Source organism: Palaemon carinicauda, chromosome 18 (genome assembly GCF_036898095.1).
Source record: "Palaemon carinicauda isolate YSFRI2023 chromosome 18, ASM3689809v2, whole genome shotgun sequence".
NCBI classification, from domain to species: Eukaryota; Metazoa; Arthropoda; class Malacostraca; order Decapoda; family Palaemonidae; genus Palaemon; species Palaemon carinicauda.
The window spans coordinates 30,035,421-30,050,993 of record NC_090742.1 but is presented as its reverse complement, the minus strand read 5'-3'; the positions used below and the strand labels follow the sequence as shown (position 1 = coordinate 30,050,993).

Here is a 15,573-nt window from a genome sequence, read left to right as displayed (position 1 = left end):
TATATATATATATATATATACATATATATCGGTTTCCCTAACCAATGGATGATACAAGAGAAGAATACATGTACCAATTCCAGAGTTATTCCAAGTGTAAAAAACTTCCTCAGTTCAGCATTTAATATTTACTTATATCCGATAGTCGCCTTCATACATATAAAGAAGGCTAATATAAATCACATATGGCTTCACTTTGTATTCTTTATAGTGAGCATACGCCAATAGCCCATGCATATAATGCATATGTTTATGGATTTAGGCCAAGCAAAATTGACAAGAGATAACTGTCAAATAGATTTTAGACAATATATTTCTATTCCTTCTTTCATTATTCTTTACTTTTACATCAGACCCTTTCACTTTGCACACCTTATATCCTCTTCTATATTACTTTGCTACCACCCTTCCATTGGGTTGTGGTGGCCTATTGGAAACGTCCCTTCTGGCGTTCTGCTGGCCGGGAGATCGAGCCACCCTCAAATTCGATAGTTTCTTTAGTGTCTGCAACCTCAACATCCTTGTGAGCTAAGGTTACTAGGTTTGGGGTAGCCTATAGGTCTGCCTGCTGAGTCATCAGCAGCCAATGCCTGGCCCTCCCTTGTGCTAGCTTAGGTGCTGATCATTTGTGTATATGACCAGTTTCTAGGGTATTGTCCTGCTAGCTAGAGCAGTGGCACTGTCCCTTGCCATTCTGAAGCAGCCTTTTAACCTTCAGTTCAGTATCTTCTTTTTCCAGGTTCAATTGCACCATATTCCGTATTCTTTTTCCTCATGTCTTTCACAAAACGTACTCAACTCTCACGCCTTCAACCATGTTAAAACAAACACTGCTCTTGCCCCATTATTCCGTCTGTCGTTTATCAAATTTTGCCTTGCCAAAATTCCAGCGATGGTTTGTGTTCTTTTTTTCCAGTCAAAGCTCCAGCGTTTTAGTGTGCTCTTATTTTTCCTCATCAACACTCCAGTGTTGGGTTGTGTTCGTTTTTATTTTTTCCAATTAAAACTGTAGCGTTGGAGAGTGCTCTTTTTCTCTGTCAAAACTTCAACATTAGAATGTGTTCTTTTCTTTCCAGTTAAAACTCCAGCTTTGGAGTATGTTTTTTTTTTCAGTCAATACGTGTGCGTTGTAGTTCTTTTTTTTCTATTCCAGATAAAACTCCAGCATTGGCGTGTGTTCTTTTTCAGTCAAAACTCCAGTATTGGAGTATTTTTTCATCCAAACTCCGGTATCGGACTAATGTTTTTCCGATCAAAACTCCAGAATTGGAGTTTATTCTTTTTTTCCATTCAAAACTCCGGCATTGGAGTATGATTTTTACCGCTAAAATACCAACGTTACACTCTCTTTCCAGTCAAAACTCCAGTGTTGGAAAGCGTTATTTTTTCTAGTCAAAACTCCAGCATTGTGGCATAATCTTTGTTTCCAGTTAAGACGCCAGTGTTTGAGTGTGTTATTATGTGTTCAGTCAAAACTCCAGCGTTGGAGTGTGTTGTTTCTTTCCAGTCAAAACTCCAGAGATGGAGTGTTTTTTCTTGTCAAACTCCACCATTGGGCAATGTTTTTCAGTTAAACATTCGTCGTTGGAGTGGTTTTCCCAGTCAAAACTCCAATGTTGGAGTATGCTCTTATCTTTCCAGTGAAAACTCCTGCGTTACAGTTCTTTTTTCAGTTAAAACTCCAGAATTGGAGTTTATTCTTTTTTTCAGTCAAAACTCCAATACTGGAGTGTTTTATTCCAGTAAAAACTCCACTGCTGTTTTGTTTTCCGTCTAAACTCCGGCATTGGCGTGTGATCAAAACTCTAGTGTTGAATTGTGTTATTTTTTCAGTCAAAACTCCAACGTTAGAGTGTGTCCTTTTTTCCAGTCAAAACCACAGCATTGGATTTTTTTCTTTTTTTTTCTTACAGTAAGGACTCTTATTGCGAGTGTTGAACATTAAATACACTTATTTTCAGAAGGACAGAGAAGTAAAGATGATGAGTGCCATGGCGCTGATGGTTTTCACGCTAGTTATTTGGCAATTTTGGCGTTTAATTTCGGGGAATATAACGGGGAATACGAAAATCACAAATTTTTATTATAATATATATATACATATATATATATATATATATATATATATATATATATATATATATATATATATTATGTATACAAATATATGTATATATATGTATGTATATTCATATATGTATATGTATATATATATATATATATATATATATATATATATATATGTATATATATATAAATTTATATTTATGTGTGTGTCTCTGTGTGTGTGTGCGCATGCGTGTGTGTATAGATATTTACCCCATCTAAATACAGTATATATATATATATATATATATATATATATATATATATATATATATATATATATATATATATATTCCTATTTAAAACATTTACAAAAGCATCCCCCCGAATAGCGAGTCTGATGAAAATTTCCCATCATGCAATTTCAGTTGTTGAGAGGAAATGATGCCATCATAAGTTGAATTTCTGAGCACGCTCCCGTATGCTCTCGCACAAACAAGCGGCGACAGCCGATAATGAACTTTATGCCATCCCTCGATAGATATCACGACATATGCGACGGCGAAAGGGGAATCTAATTACGCCAGGCCAGATTATTCTGGGAAGCGGCAACACTGCCCAAGCTGGCAATTCAACCCGTCGATGCGCGCATGCGCACTGTCGTTAATTATGCCTACCACTTACGCCTCCTTTCTTTCATAATTAGAGATTAGGTTACTCAGCCTATGCCCCTCCAGACACTAGAGCTTCGCTCCTAATGGAGCTGCGTATGTGCCATCGCTGGACTCGCCCGCTGAACCTGCTGCTCTTTTTTGGTTCATGCCTCCGTGTGGACAAACTTAGTCAATGTAGTACAGATGCAAGTATCGCTACTGCATCTGCTACTCATATTCATACTTAGCATTAATTAATACAAAGATTCACAATATAAGTATTATTAGTATATTGATTATATTTATTTCACCAAAACATACATTTTGGAAACATCAGAATACTAAAACGTAACAAAGGGGGAAATAATATAAATAGGTGAAGATGCCAATGTTAGTCCAAGTAATTCTGTGATATCAATTATGTCAGGCTCATTGGGGATGTCAATCAAAGGGCTGGATCTAATATTACGTTGCTTCATCCGAAATTCAATGCGGAATCAATACAGAATCTCTACGAGTTCCTCTGTGGATAACAATTATACTGGAGGACGTAAAGACATTGTCTTCGTTCTCTGTTTTCCTGTTACTTATGGATTCATTTATTCATTAGTTATTTGTTTATCTATTTATCCTCTTTCCATTGTTGTGAAGTTACCAATTTCTTTTCAATCTTGAAACAATTTTTGAGGGGTTAAATCGTGCTGAACTATGCAGTTTTTCTTAATATTTTGGGAGGTTTTTTTGGCCTTGCTCTGGTCCACTGCCGCATGCATCCGACTCCTGTTACCAACTTTCCAATCTTAAAATCTTGAAATAATATTTGAGATTAGTTGAATCCTGCTGAATTGTTTATTTTTTTCAATCTTTCGATTTTTTCTGGCCCTGTTGTGGTCCACTGTTGCATGCATCAGACTGCTAATGTTTCTTGCGTGTATAACTAACGTTTTGTATTTTGGAAAACCGGATCGTTAAACGTTTTTTCTCTCAACTTCCCTATTAAATGATGTCTTGGGGCCAGCTGCGTTTAGCAAACATTCCTGTAATCGTATGATTTGGAACCTATTTTATATTCAGTTGTTTATTTCTTTCTTATCCTTTTATTTATTATATAGGTAGCCAAACAAAAGATAATATCTTCAATTTGACGAAGAGGATCTAGCTTGGTTACAGGAAGTTGTATAACCAGTAATGCTATGTACTTTTAATGTTATATCCATTAAATCTATAATTTGTGGAATAAAATTTTATATAATAATGGTTTTCTAAACTCATTATTTTTAAAGAAACTAATCTTTTGTAAGTTGCCTGATCATAATTCGGTTTACTTTTGAGTGCTAACTCATTACTTTAGTCAAAAAAGTTTTCAAATAAAGTTATTCACTACGATATCCTTTATGGCAACCTTTCATTTTACTTCAGATTTGTAACTTTAACCTCTGTAATCTCATGGGTGTGTTTGTTTTGGTTACATATATATGCAGTATATATATATATATATATATATATATATATATATATATGTATATGTTTATATATATATATATATATATATATATATATATATATATATATATATATATATATGCACATGAAACATAGCCAAGATGCCAATAACGCGTGCTCTTTGAAATATATATATATATATATATATATATATATATATATATATATATATAAATATATATATATGTATATATATATATACATATATATATATATATATATATATATATATATATATATATATATACATATATGCATACACACACACACACATATATATATATATATATATATATATATATATATATATATATATGTGTGTGTGTGTGTTTGTGCGTGTTTAGACATATAGACATATATATATATATATATATATATATATATATATATATATATATATATACATATATATGTATATATATATATATATATATATATATATGATCAAAATATTATTAGAACACCGTTGTTAATAAAGATTAAAGGACTCTAAGCAGTATTTAATTGTATTCAATTTGTCCCACTTTTTTAATTCCTACTTCTCTGCTAGGAAACTTTTAAATTGCATTGCACTTTAATTCCTTAAATACTCTACAAATACCGATAACTGTTTTTAACCCTTTCTATGTTATTACAAAGGGATGGTGTTATGAATTCAGAGTCGAGTTTATCTAACAATTCTTTGCGTAAGGTAGAGTTTTATAATATCTTTGTTAATGATTAGCTGAGTCGTAAGGTCAGTAAATTCCTTTTGATGATACCTCTAGTCTCTGACATTAAGGACTGTTAATAAGAGTATCTTCATACGTCCAACATTTCTTTCATTCAAATTCTTATTATCTACTAAAACCTTTTTCGCAGTTGTGACCCTAAAACCTTCCTTACTTCTCATATTCTGCGATGCACATTTTCTATCATTTTGCCAAATTGCCTTGTATGAATCCATCTCTTCAATTATTCCGCCTAGATTCTAAATTTATTTTTCTCTTTTCCTGATTTCAATTATTTTTTTTTTATCTCTGTTGTGTTCGGCAACAATTTTAATTTTCTCTATACCTTCTCTTCACTCTCATAACATATAATAACACTTTATCAGTCGCAAACTAAAGTAACCATTTTACACTCATTTATCACCTTTTTTTTTATCCTACAAACTGTTATTTATATTTCTTGTCCTAATCCTGACTTCTCTATTCACGCGATTTACAAAAGTGTTAAGTAGCCGTTGAGACGGTTCACACCTTTCTCTGAGACTCCCTCTTACAACAAACCAGCACTTTCCCGTCTTCATATTCTGACGCAATCTTCATTTCCTGCGTAAAATTATCTGATTGCTCTTACCAGCCTACCTTCTACAAATACATTTTCAGTACGCTCAACATATTGTATTTCTTACCAACTACAGTACGTTTACGCTATATTGCACTTTTCTCATGATTTCCAAATTCAGTTTTCTCATGATTTCCAAATTCAGTTTTCTCATGATTTCCAAATTCAGTTAACACATAATTTTCAAATTCAGTTTTCTCATGATTTCCAAATTCAGTTTTCTCGTGCTTTCCAAATTCAGTTTTGTCATAGTTTTCGAATTCAGTTTCTTATGCCTTTCAAATTTAATTTTTCTCATAATTTCCAAATTCAGTTTTCTCATAATTTACAAAATCGGGTTTCTCATAGTTTTCAAATTCAATATCCTTATAGTTTTCACATTAAATTTTATCATAATTTCCAATTACAGTTTTGTTATAACTTTCAACTTCAGTTTTCTCATGATTTCCAAATTCAGATTTCTCATAATTCACAAATTCACTTTTCTCATAGTTTTCAATTTCAGTTTTCCCATGATTTCCAAATTCAGTTTTCTCATAATTTTCAAATTCAGTTTTCTCATAATTTACAAAATCAGTTTTCTCATAATTTTCAAATTCAGTTTTCTCATAATTTTCAAGTTTAGTTTTCTCATAATTTTCCTTTTCAGTTTTCTTATAATTTTCAATTTCAGTTTTCTCATAATTTTCAATTTCAGTTTTCTCATAATTTCTCATAATTTTCAATTTCAGTTTTCTCATAATTTTCAAATTCAGTTTTCTCATAATTTTCAATTTCAGATTTCTCATAATTTTCAATTTCAGTTTTCTCATAATTTTCAATTTCAGATTTCTCATAATTTTCAATTTCAGTTTTCTCATAATTTTCAAATTCAGTTTTCTCATAGTTTTCAATTTCAGTTTTCTCATAATTTTCAATTTCAGATTTCTCATAATTTTCAATTTCAGTTTTCTCATAATTTTCAAATTCAGTTTTCTCATAGTTTTCAATTTCAGTTTTCTCATAATTTTCAATTTCAGATTTCTCATAATTTTCAATTTCAGTTTTCTCATAATTTTCAAATTCAGTTTTCTCATAAATTTCAATTTCAGTTTTCTCATAATTTTCAATTTCAGTTTTCTCATAATTTTCAATTTCAGATTTCTCATAATTTTCAAATTCAGTTTTCTCATAATTTTCAAATTCAGTTTTCTCATAATTTCCAATTTCAGTTTTCTCATAATTTTCAATTTCAGTTTTTTCATAATTTTCAATTTCAGTTTTTTCATAATTTTCAATTTCGGTTTTCTCATAATTTTCAAATCCAGTTTTCTCATTATTTTCCATTTCAGTTTTCTCATAATTTTCAATTTCAGTTTTCTCATAATTTTCAAATTCAGTTTTCTCATAATTTTCAATTTCAGTTTTCTCATAATTTTCAAATTCAGTTTTCTAATAATTTTCAATTTCAGTTTTCTCATAATTTTCAAATTCAGTTTTCTCATAATTTTCAAATTCAGTTTTCTCATAATTTTCAAATTCAGTTTTCTCATTATTTTCAAATTCAGTTTTTTCATGATTTACACAATCAGACTTTTAATCCAACCCGACGATTCATTTTCACAGTTGCAATATATTGCACAAGCACATACATACTGTACATACACACTTATACATATTCTATAGATGAGATTGGATTCCACATTGAAGTGTGAACTCTCGTAAGTTGCTCTACCAATACGCACCTCTCTCTCTCTCTCTCTCTCTCTCTCTCTCTCTCTCTCTCTCTCTCTCTCTCTCTCTCTCTGAGTGTGCGTATATGTGTTGTCCAGAAATGGACACCTGTGTTAACTTACTTGAAGTCTAAAGGAAATTAGAAAAAGTAAGCGTGAAACTTTCTGACTGGTGTTACTGATAAAAGTACCTCGTACGTTCATAATCAATGGGGGAGAAAATAGGCAGCGTGGCTTTTATTTCCTGACCCAAACTCTCTTCGTCATTAAAATGTAAATGAGTTTTCCTATTTTCCTGAATGCTTTCGGAGACTCCTCTTTTTAGAGAGCCGCTGTACAGCTGTAAATGCGTCAACATTCGGGAACTGAACTTTCTATTTTTAGGCCATTTGTGTAAATATCAGAAACTCCAGGTCCGTCCTGCAACGCCTTCTTGTGTATCTATGTGTCTCGCCACTCTGCCTATATATGTGACTGATTCCAAAATAACAGCCGGCCGTATTGCTAGTGACGTCATTGTTCCTCCAACCAAGTGGCATCGAGGGATGCTCCTAAAAATAACTCTATAGACGTAAATCAATTTTTTTTTTAATTTAAACTCGGATAAAATTTGCTTCCTCTTGCGTCAATCGATCTCTTTTTTTAAGGTAAAACTTTTCCCCCGTAAAAGAATAACGTTTTTAAAGTTTCCCCCCGATCAAGAAGACGCCAAATGAACAGTTTTTCGCTGGTGTTTAATACGGCAGTGAATGGCGTCGCCCTTATTACCTGAGTGGTAAAAAGGAACCGGGTGCTTCGTGGCCTTTCAGATCGCAGCCCACACATTTCACCGATATCGACAGGTTATCAAATGATTCGAGAGGTTCCCAACCCCCGAGAACCCCTCATTTGCTCTCTTCTTTTCAGGATTTTTTTTTTTTCGCCCGAAGGTAGAATTTTGGTGGATTTTGTATCCAAAACTCTGGGGTTATGCTCCGTTAGCAAATGAAATGACTAGCTCTATGAAAGGGGTTTTATGAAGATTTTTTTTTTTCCCGTCGTCAACGAAGTTGGAAGGAGGTTATGTTTTACCCCCTGTTTGTGTGTTTGTCTGTGAACACCCTCCTGACCGCATTTTAATCTTAGAATAATGAATCTTGCAGGGATTAACTATCAAGTAAAAATCTGTAAATTATTAAATTTTGGAATGTCAAGGTCAAAGACCAAGGTCACGGTCAAGCAAAATGTCCAATTCACGTAATCAGACACAATTTTGGGCATTGCTGTCACAGAGACTTCAAACTTGGTTCATTTTTTAGTGTATAAAAATCCGCATCAATTAATACATGTTAAGTTCGAAGGTTACGGTCAAGATCAAACAAAAGGCCAAATTCCGGTCATCAACCATACGGCCACAATTTCAATCGTAAAAATTTAACTAGCAGGGATTTAAAAGTGTTATGTAAAGAACTGGAAATAATTTAATTAAAGAAGGTCATAGGTCAAGGTCACGGACGAGCAAAACGTCGAAAGGCAGACCAAAAGGTCAAGAAATAAGCTCCCCTGGCGGAGGCTTGTGCTCTACTGAATGCCCCTCTAGTTTTTACTGTTTTACTATGGTATTGATGAACCATACAGCCACAATTTTAATCGTAAAAATGAAACTTGCAGGGATTTTAAACTTTTGCAAAGAACTTTAAATAATTAAATTGAAAAAGGTCAAAGGTCAAGGTCAGGGACAAGTAAAACGCCCAAAATCAGACGAAAAGGTCGAAAAATAAGCTGCCCTGGCGGAGGTTTGCGCTCTTGTGTCCCCCTCTAGTTTTTACTGTTTTACTCTGGTATTGATGAACGAACACAAGAAATAATACTGAGAACCACTGTGAGATGTCATACCTCAGCATCTCCCTCCAGAAGCTGTCATTGATCCATATCCAAATTTGAATTCATTTAAATATCAGCCCAACTCTTCCTTGTTCCGTAAACCCCACGAAATTGTATCGAAATCCACCTAAGGCTTTATTTGATATATTGTCAATAGAAAGACACACAAACAAGTACGGGTCCATAAATAAGGTTCATACAACTGCGTCGATGGAGGTGAAACCTTCCAAAGATTTGACTCGTAACCCCAACTCAAAATCGAGGTAATATTTTACTTATATTTAATCTTGGTGAATGTTACCATATTGAACTCTTTATCTTTGTACTGGTCGATATTGAAATCAGAATGTGATACATTATTAATTTAGCCGGTTGACTCAAACCACTCACTTTGACTTAGTGCCGCTTGCAGTTGTGTGCTAAGGTATTTTGGAAAATTCTCTAACACTTGTTTATTTAATTTAGAATGTTAACGTTACGGTTTCTCCTTCTTTCTTATTCTGATCATGTATACATGTATACTCTCTAGATTTAAGTATTTCAAATTACAATAAGTTTGCTCATCTAAGTAAGATTTCTTCCTTGGTAGAAATCGCAGACTAAAAGTCAACTGGTTTGGTGTTGACTTTGTATCATGACTTGAAATAGAAATGAGAGTTATTACGTCAAAATATTCCAAGCTTTTTTACCATGAATATAAATATTAATGACAGTTCTAATGTCACACTATTTGACACTTCTGTTTCAGGAGTAGAAATAGCAGTGACAGTTTTAGTATAAGGCTTTTTCACACTATTATATCAAAACATGATATTTTGACAGCAGAATTAATGCTCTCGTAACATGTGAAGAACAGCTTGAATTTTTATGTCCTTTTGATATTTCTATAAAAAAAATTCAGAACACTTTCCCCAATGCTCTTATGTTATGGCTTCCAATGCTTTCATTTTATATAACCATGTATTTTCTCTTCTATTTTCAGCATCACGCCAAGAAGACTTCTATGTACAATATGAACGGAAGCGTCAGCAAAGAACTGCGCATGATAGGTCACGAAGGTCATGGCAAACAAAACACCAATATACACAACAAGTAAGTCATCGCTTTCTTTCAGTTTTCGATAATGATTCTCAACTTTTTTTTTAGGTTTTATTGTTAAATTGAATTGAATTAGCATTTTTCCAATTATTTCTTATATAATATTTTTCGAATTCTTACTTGATATGTAAACTTGTCTGTGTGATATAACTATATTGTTAACTAGGGCTACTCACAACTGCATTCTGACTTATTAACTTATTGATGTTTTGACCATCATTTTTTGCTTTATCGAGATTTTTCTTTATTGTGTTCGTAGTCTGCCAAACCTTTCCAATTGGGAAAATGTCCTATAATTACCCAATTATGTAACTAACTCAGAGTCAAGGTTAGAGACAGGTAGGATAATGGGAGGTATTCATAAAAATGAAGGATATCCTTGTAAGCATAAGGTAGAAGTACAAGGTAATTCTCTGAAGCAAAAGGTAGAAGTATAAGCAAATCTTTCTTTCCATATTCATAATGATTACCTTTTACTTGCGAGGATATCCTCCAAGCAGAAGTAAAAGGTTGACTCGTGTTTCGGGAGCGCTTAGTCACATGTTGGAACTTGTAAGATTTCATTTGTGCTGTCAAGATAAGCAAGAGTTTAGTATTTATAATACGTATTTAATGCCCTGTTTTTACTTGTATCTAATTAAGTTTACGGATCAGAAAGAACACAGACGCCGCCGCGCCTTCCCCAGAGCCTCGCTGGCGACAGCTATCCCCCACCCCTTGCATTAGAAGTTCTTTGACCTCTTTTTAGCTCCCCCACCCCTTGCATTAGAAGTTCTTTGACCTCTTTTTAGCTCCCCCACCCCTTGCAATAGAAGTTCTTTGACATCTTTTTAGCTCCCACACCCCTTTCATTAGAAGTTCTTTGACCTCTTTTTAGCTCCCCCACCCCTTGCATTAGAAGTTCTTTGACCTCTTTTTAGCTCCCCCACCCCTTACATTAGAAGTCCTTTGACCTCTTTTTAGCTCCCACACCCCTTGCATTAGAAGTTCTTTGACCTCTTTTTTTTTGCTTCCTCACCCCTTGCATTAGAAGTTCTTTGACCTCTTTTTTTTTGCTTCCTCACCCCTTGCATTAGAAGTTCTTTGACCTCTTTTTTTTTGCTTCCTCACCCCTTGCATTAGAAGTTCTTTGACCTCTTTTTAGCTCCCACACCCCTTGCATTAGAAGTTCTTTGACCTCTTTTTAGCTCCCACACCCCTTGCATTAGAAGTTCTTTGACCTCTTTTTAGCTCCCACACCCCTTGCATTAGAAGTTCTTTGACCTCTTTTTAGCTCCCCCACCCCTTGCAATAGAAGTTCTTTGACCTCTTTTTAGCTCCCACACCCCTTGCATTAGAAGTTCTTTGACCTTTTTTAGCTCCCACACCCCTTGCATTAGAAGTTCTTTGACCTCTTTTTAGCTCCCCCACCCCTTGCATTAGAAGTTCTGTGACCTCTTTTTAGCTCCCACACCCCTTGCATTAGAAGTTCTTTGACCTTTTTTTTTAGCTCCCACACCCCTTGCATTAGAAGTTCTGTGACCTCTTTTTAGCTCCCCCACCCCTTGCATTAGAAGTTCTGTGACCTCTTTTTAGCTCCCACACCCCTTGCATTAGAAGTTCTTTGACCTCTGTTTAGCTCCCCCACCCCTTGCATTAGAAGTTCTTTGGCCTCTTTTTAGCTCCCACACCCCTTGCATTAGAAATTCTGTGACCTCTTTTTAGCTCCCACACCCCTTGCATTAGAAATTCTTTGACCTCTTTTTAGCTCCCCCATCCCTTCCATTAGAAGTTCTTTGACCTCTTTTTAGCTTCCCCACCCCTTGCATTAGAAGTTCTTTGACCTTTTTTTGCATCCCACACCCCTTGCATTAGAAGTTCTTTGACCTCTTTTTAGCTCCCCCACCCCTTGCATTAGAAGTTCTTTGGCCTCTTTTTAGCTCCCACACCCCTTGCATTAGAAATTCTGTGACCTCTTTTTAGCTCCCACACCCCTTGCATTAGAAATTCTTTGACCTCTTTTTAGCTCCCCCATCCCTTCCATTAGAAGTTCTTTGACCTCTTTTTAGCTTCCCCACCCCTTGCATTAGAAGTTCTTTGACCTCTTTTTAGCTCCCTCACCCCTTGCATTAGAAGTTCTTTGACCTCTTTTTAGCTCCCACGCCCCTTGCATTAGAAGTTCTTTGACCTCTTTTTAGCTCCCACACCTCTAGAATTAGAAGTTCTTTGACCTCTCTCTTTAGCTCCCACACTTCTAGCATTAGAAGTTCTTTGACATATATTTCTAGGTTCCATACTTTTAGCATTAGAGGGTCTTCGATCTATATTTTGAGGTGCCTTAATTCTAGCATTAGAGGCTCTCTATTTTTAGGTGTCTTACCTCTGGCATTAGAGGCTCTTCTTCGCTGTTTTCTCCTGTCTTCTAGTTTTCAAGATCTTTTTTCATTAGATTATCTGTTTCTTTCGAGATTTCATTGTCTCTTTTCCTTAGTTCGTCAGTGTCCTTCTAGATTTCAAAAGAGATTTCAGTGCTGCGAGTCCTCACTTCGTCAGATTCCTCAGGGAAATCGAAGGCATTTATTTTTTACCTATCTGGGCAATGAGTAAAGAGATGAATACTATCGATTTCTCCGCATACACTATCATGCCAAAGTAATTGACGAGCAACATGATATATTTACCAATGTCGTCTGGATATGTCCTTACTTCAATGGCGAATTTTGGGACAATCCTATTGAAGAACTACGCGTCACTCACCGTTCAGTTGAACCATTCTGCCTCCATCCTCATTCCCTGCAATCCGATTTTGCACCGATACAAAGCCTCGTACTTTTTCCAAGAGTCTCCTTTAATAAGACATCGTCGCAAAAGCCCAAGCAAAGGATCCTTCAAGGCGCATGCATTATGATCTTCAAAGCTCAGCTGCCAACGGAAGATCCCGTGTCTTTCTATAGGTCGGGCGATATAAAACGAACGATCGGCAACTTCAGCAGCAACCAAAACCATCTGTAGTTAATGGTGTTCCGAAGACGTAACACATAACTTCTTACCGGCAGCTTCCTATTCCGCCAGAACGCGATCTCTGTGAGTTAAGTGAAATCCTTCTCCCAGTCATCAACTCATTCCCTCTTACTCCTATTGACTCGCAATTCCTTGGTTAGATTTCGCCAGCTACATACAGATCATGTGAGGTGTTGCAGGCTACGTTTGAAAAAATGAAGATCAGGTCTTCAGAAGTCATTTGAAGCTCGGGGAGGAGTTGTTCACGACTGCTCTTGGAAATTTCAGTTCTGGAGTCATTCAGAAATCCATGTTATGTCCATTGAAGACTTTTGGAAATTCGGGAAAGTTTTCTTCCGAAACCGTTCTGAGATTCCGTTCTGGTGGCATTCAGAATTCCATGCTAAGTCTATGGCTATTTTTTTCTGAAGTCATTTGGAAATCCGGGAAAGTTTTCTTCCGATACCGTTCTGAGATTCTGTTCTGGAGGCATTCAGAATTCCAAGCTAAGTCTATGGCTATTTCTTCTAAAGCCATTTGGAAATCCGAGAAGATTTTCTTCTGAATTCTTTTATGACTCGCGAAAACTCTCATTCTTGTTTTATAACAACAACAACAATAATAATAATAATAATAATAATAATAATAATAATAATAATAATAATAATAATAATAATAATAATAATAATAATGATGATGATAAACTACGTGCTTTAATTTGTGGATTTGAGTTGAAAAGTTTTGAAGACGCTAAACGCTCAACTTTGCTGTTTGAAGGAAACTTTAAGGTACCCGGACGAAGGGCGAGGGGTAATTAAGGTTTAAAGCAAACCGAATTGAAATAGTTGATTTCAGCTAAATTATTTCAGGTTTGGAATTTAGAACAATCTATTTCTGGTACGAATCGATATATATATATATATATATATATATATATATATATATATATTATATATATATATATATATGTGTGTGTGTGTGTATACATGCATGTATGTAAGCTTTTGCAGTATATGAATATTCTGTGTATATATGTATATTTATACGATGTATATATATATATACATATATATACACAGACATATATATAATATATACTTACATATACATATATATAATATAATATATATATATATATATATATATATATACATATATATAATATATATATATATAAACTATATTTATATATTATATGAATACAGTATATTTGCATGTACTGTACACACACACACACACACACACACACATATATATATATATATATATATATATATATATATATATATATATACATACATACATACATATATACTGTTTGTACATACATACATCCCTAAATACAGCAGCCTTCGTATTCTCCCAACTGTTTATACATGCAAAAGCAAATGTAAAATACATATCACCAAGTTATGGCTTAACCTTGATATTTCATCGAGATTCCAAGTATAGACAAGATATCTGTCCGCAAGCCACGGTACATTTTGTTCTCCAAAACGGAATAACATCTTGAAATCACGATCAAGTGTGGGTAAACGGAGCATGTATTGTTTAACATGCCTCACATCCACAAAATCTGCCATCGTGCTGAGAATCGGACAGAACAACCTTTCTCTTCGAACTGCAGTCTGCTACTGACCAGACTCGGCTTTTTCGAAGCATATGCTCTTTATATGAAGTAAAGGGTCTTCTTTATGTATAACCATTTACTTTTATGTGATTATAAGGATATGCTTTTGCTCCAAAAGTAGAAGCTTTTGCTTGAAATGTATATGAATACAAGTAGAAGGATTTCCTTCATATTTTGCAAGTATAAGCATATCCTTTTCTTTATGAATACCGCCCAATGTTTTATTTTTTATTCTGTATGAAGAATGAAGTTTTATTTTATTCGGCCTTATTATAATCATCAACTTTACCATTTGCATGTCAGTGAAGACTTTCCTTTTGAAGAAAATATTGGGAAATTAAATAAAGGTATCACAATACTGTATTTTTCAGTTACATTTTCCTTCAGAATCTAGATTTTTGAAATTAAGAATACCACCGAACGCTGCTATAATAGCATATTTAGCATATATGCATAACAGCTGTTTCATGTTGGAAAGAAAAGTGTTTGTGTCTTCGAAAAATTAGAGGATGGAGATTCAACTAGAGAGTTATGGGGTCCTTTGACTGGCCAGACAGTACTACATTGGATCCTTCTCTCTGGTTACAGTTCACTTTCCCTTTGCCTACACTTACACCGAATAGTCTTGCCTATTCTTTACAGATTTTCCTCTGTCCTCATACACCTGACAACACTGAGATTACCAAACAATTCTTCTTCACCCAATGGGTTAACTACTGCCCTGTAATTGTTCAGTGGCTACTTTCCTCTTGGTAAGGGT

At 34.4% G+C, this 15,573-nt stretch overlaps 1 protein-coding gene across 1 annotated transcript in view; it reads left to right on the top strand.

The window, feature by feature from the left end:
- Positions 1-15,573, top strand: part of LOC137657747 (adenylate cyclase type 6-like) — an 855,043-nt gene that overhangs the window by 792,837 nt on the left and 46,633 nt on the right. The window contains exon 9 of the mRNA XM_068392219.1: positions 10,089-10,198. Coding sequence (XP_068248320.1) covers positions 10,089-10,198 — 110 coding nt within the window. The remainder of the gene's footprint in view (positions 1-10,088; positions 10,199-15,573) is intronic.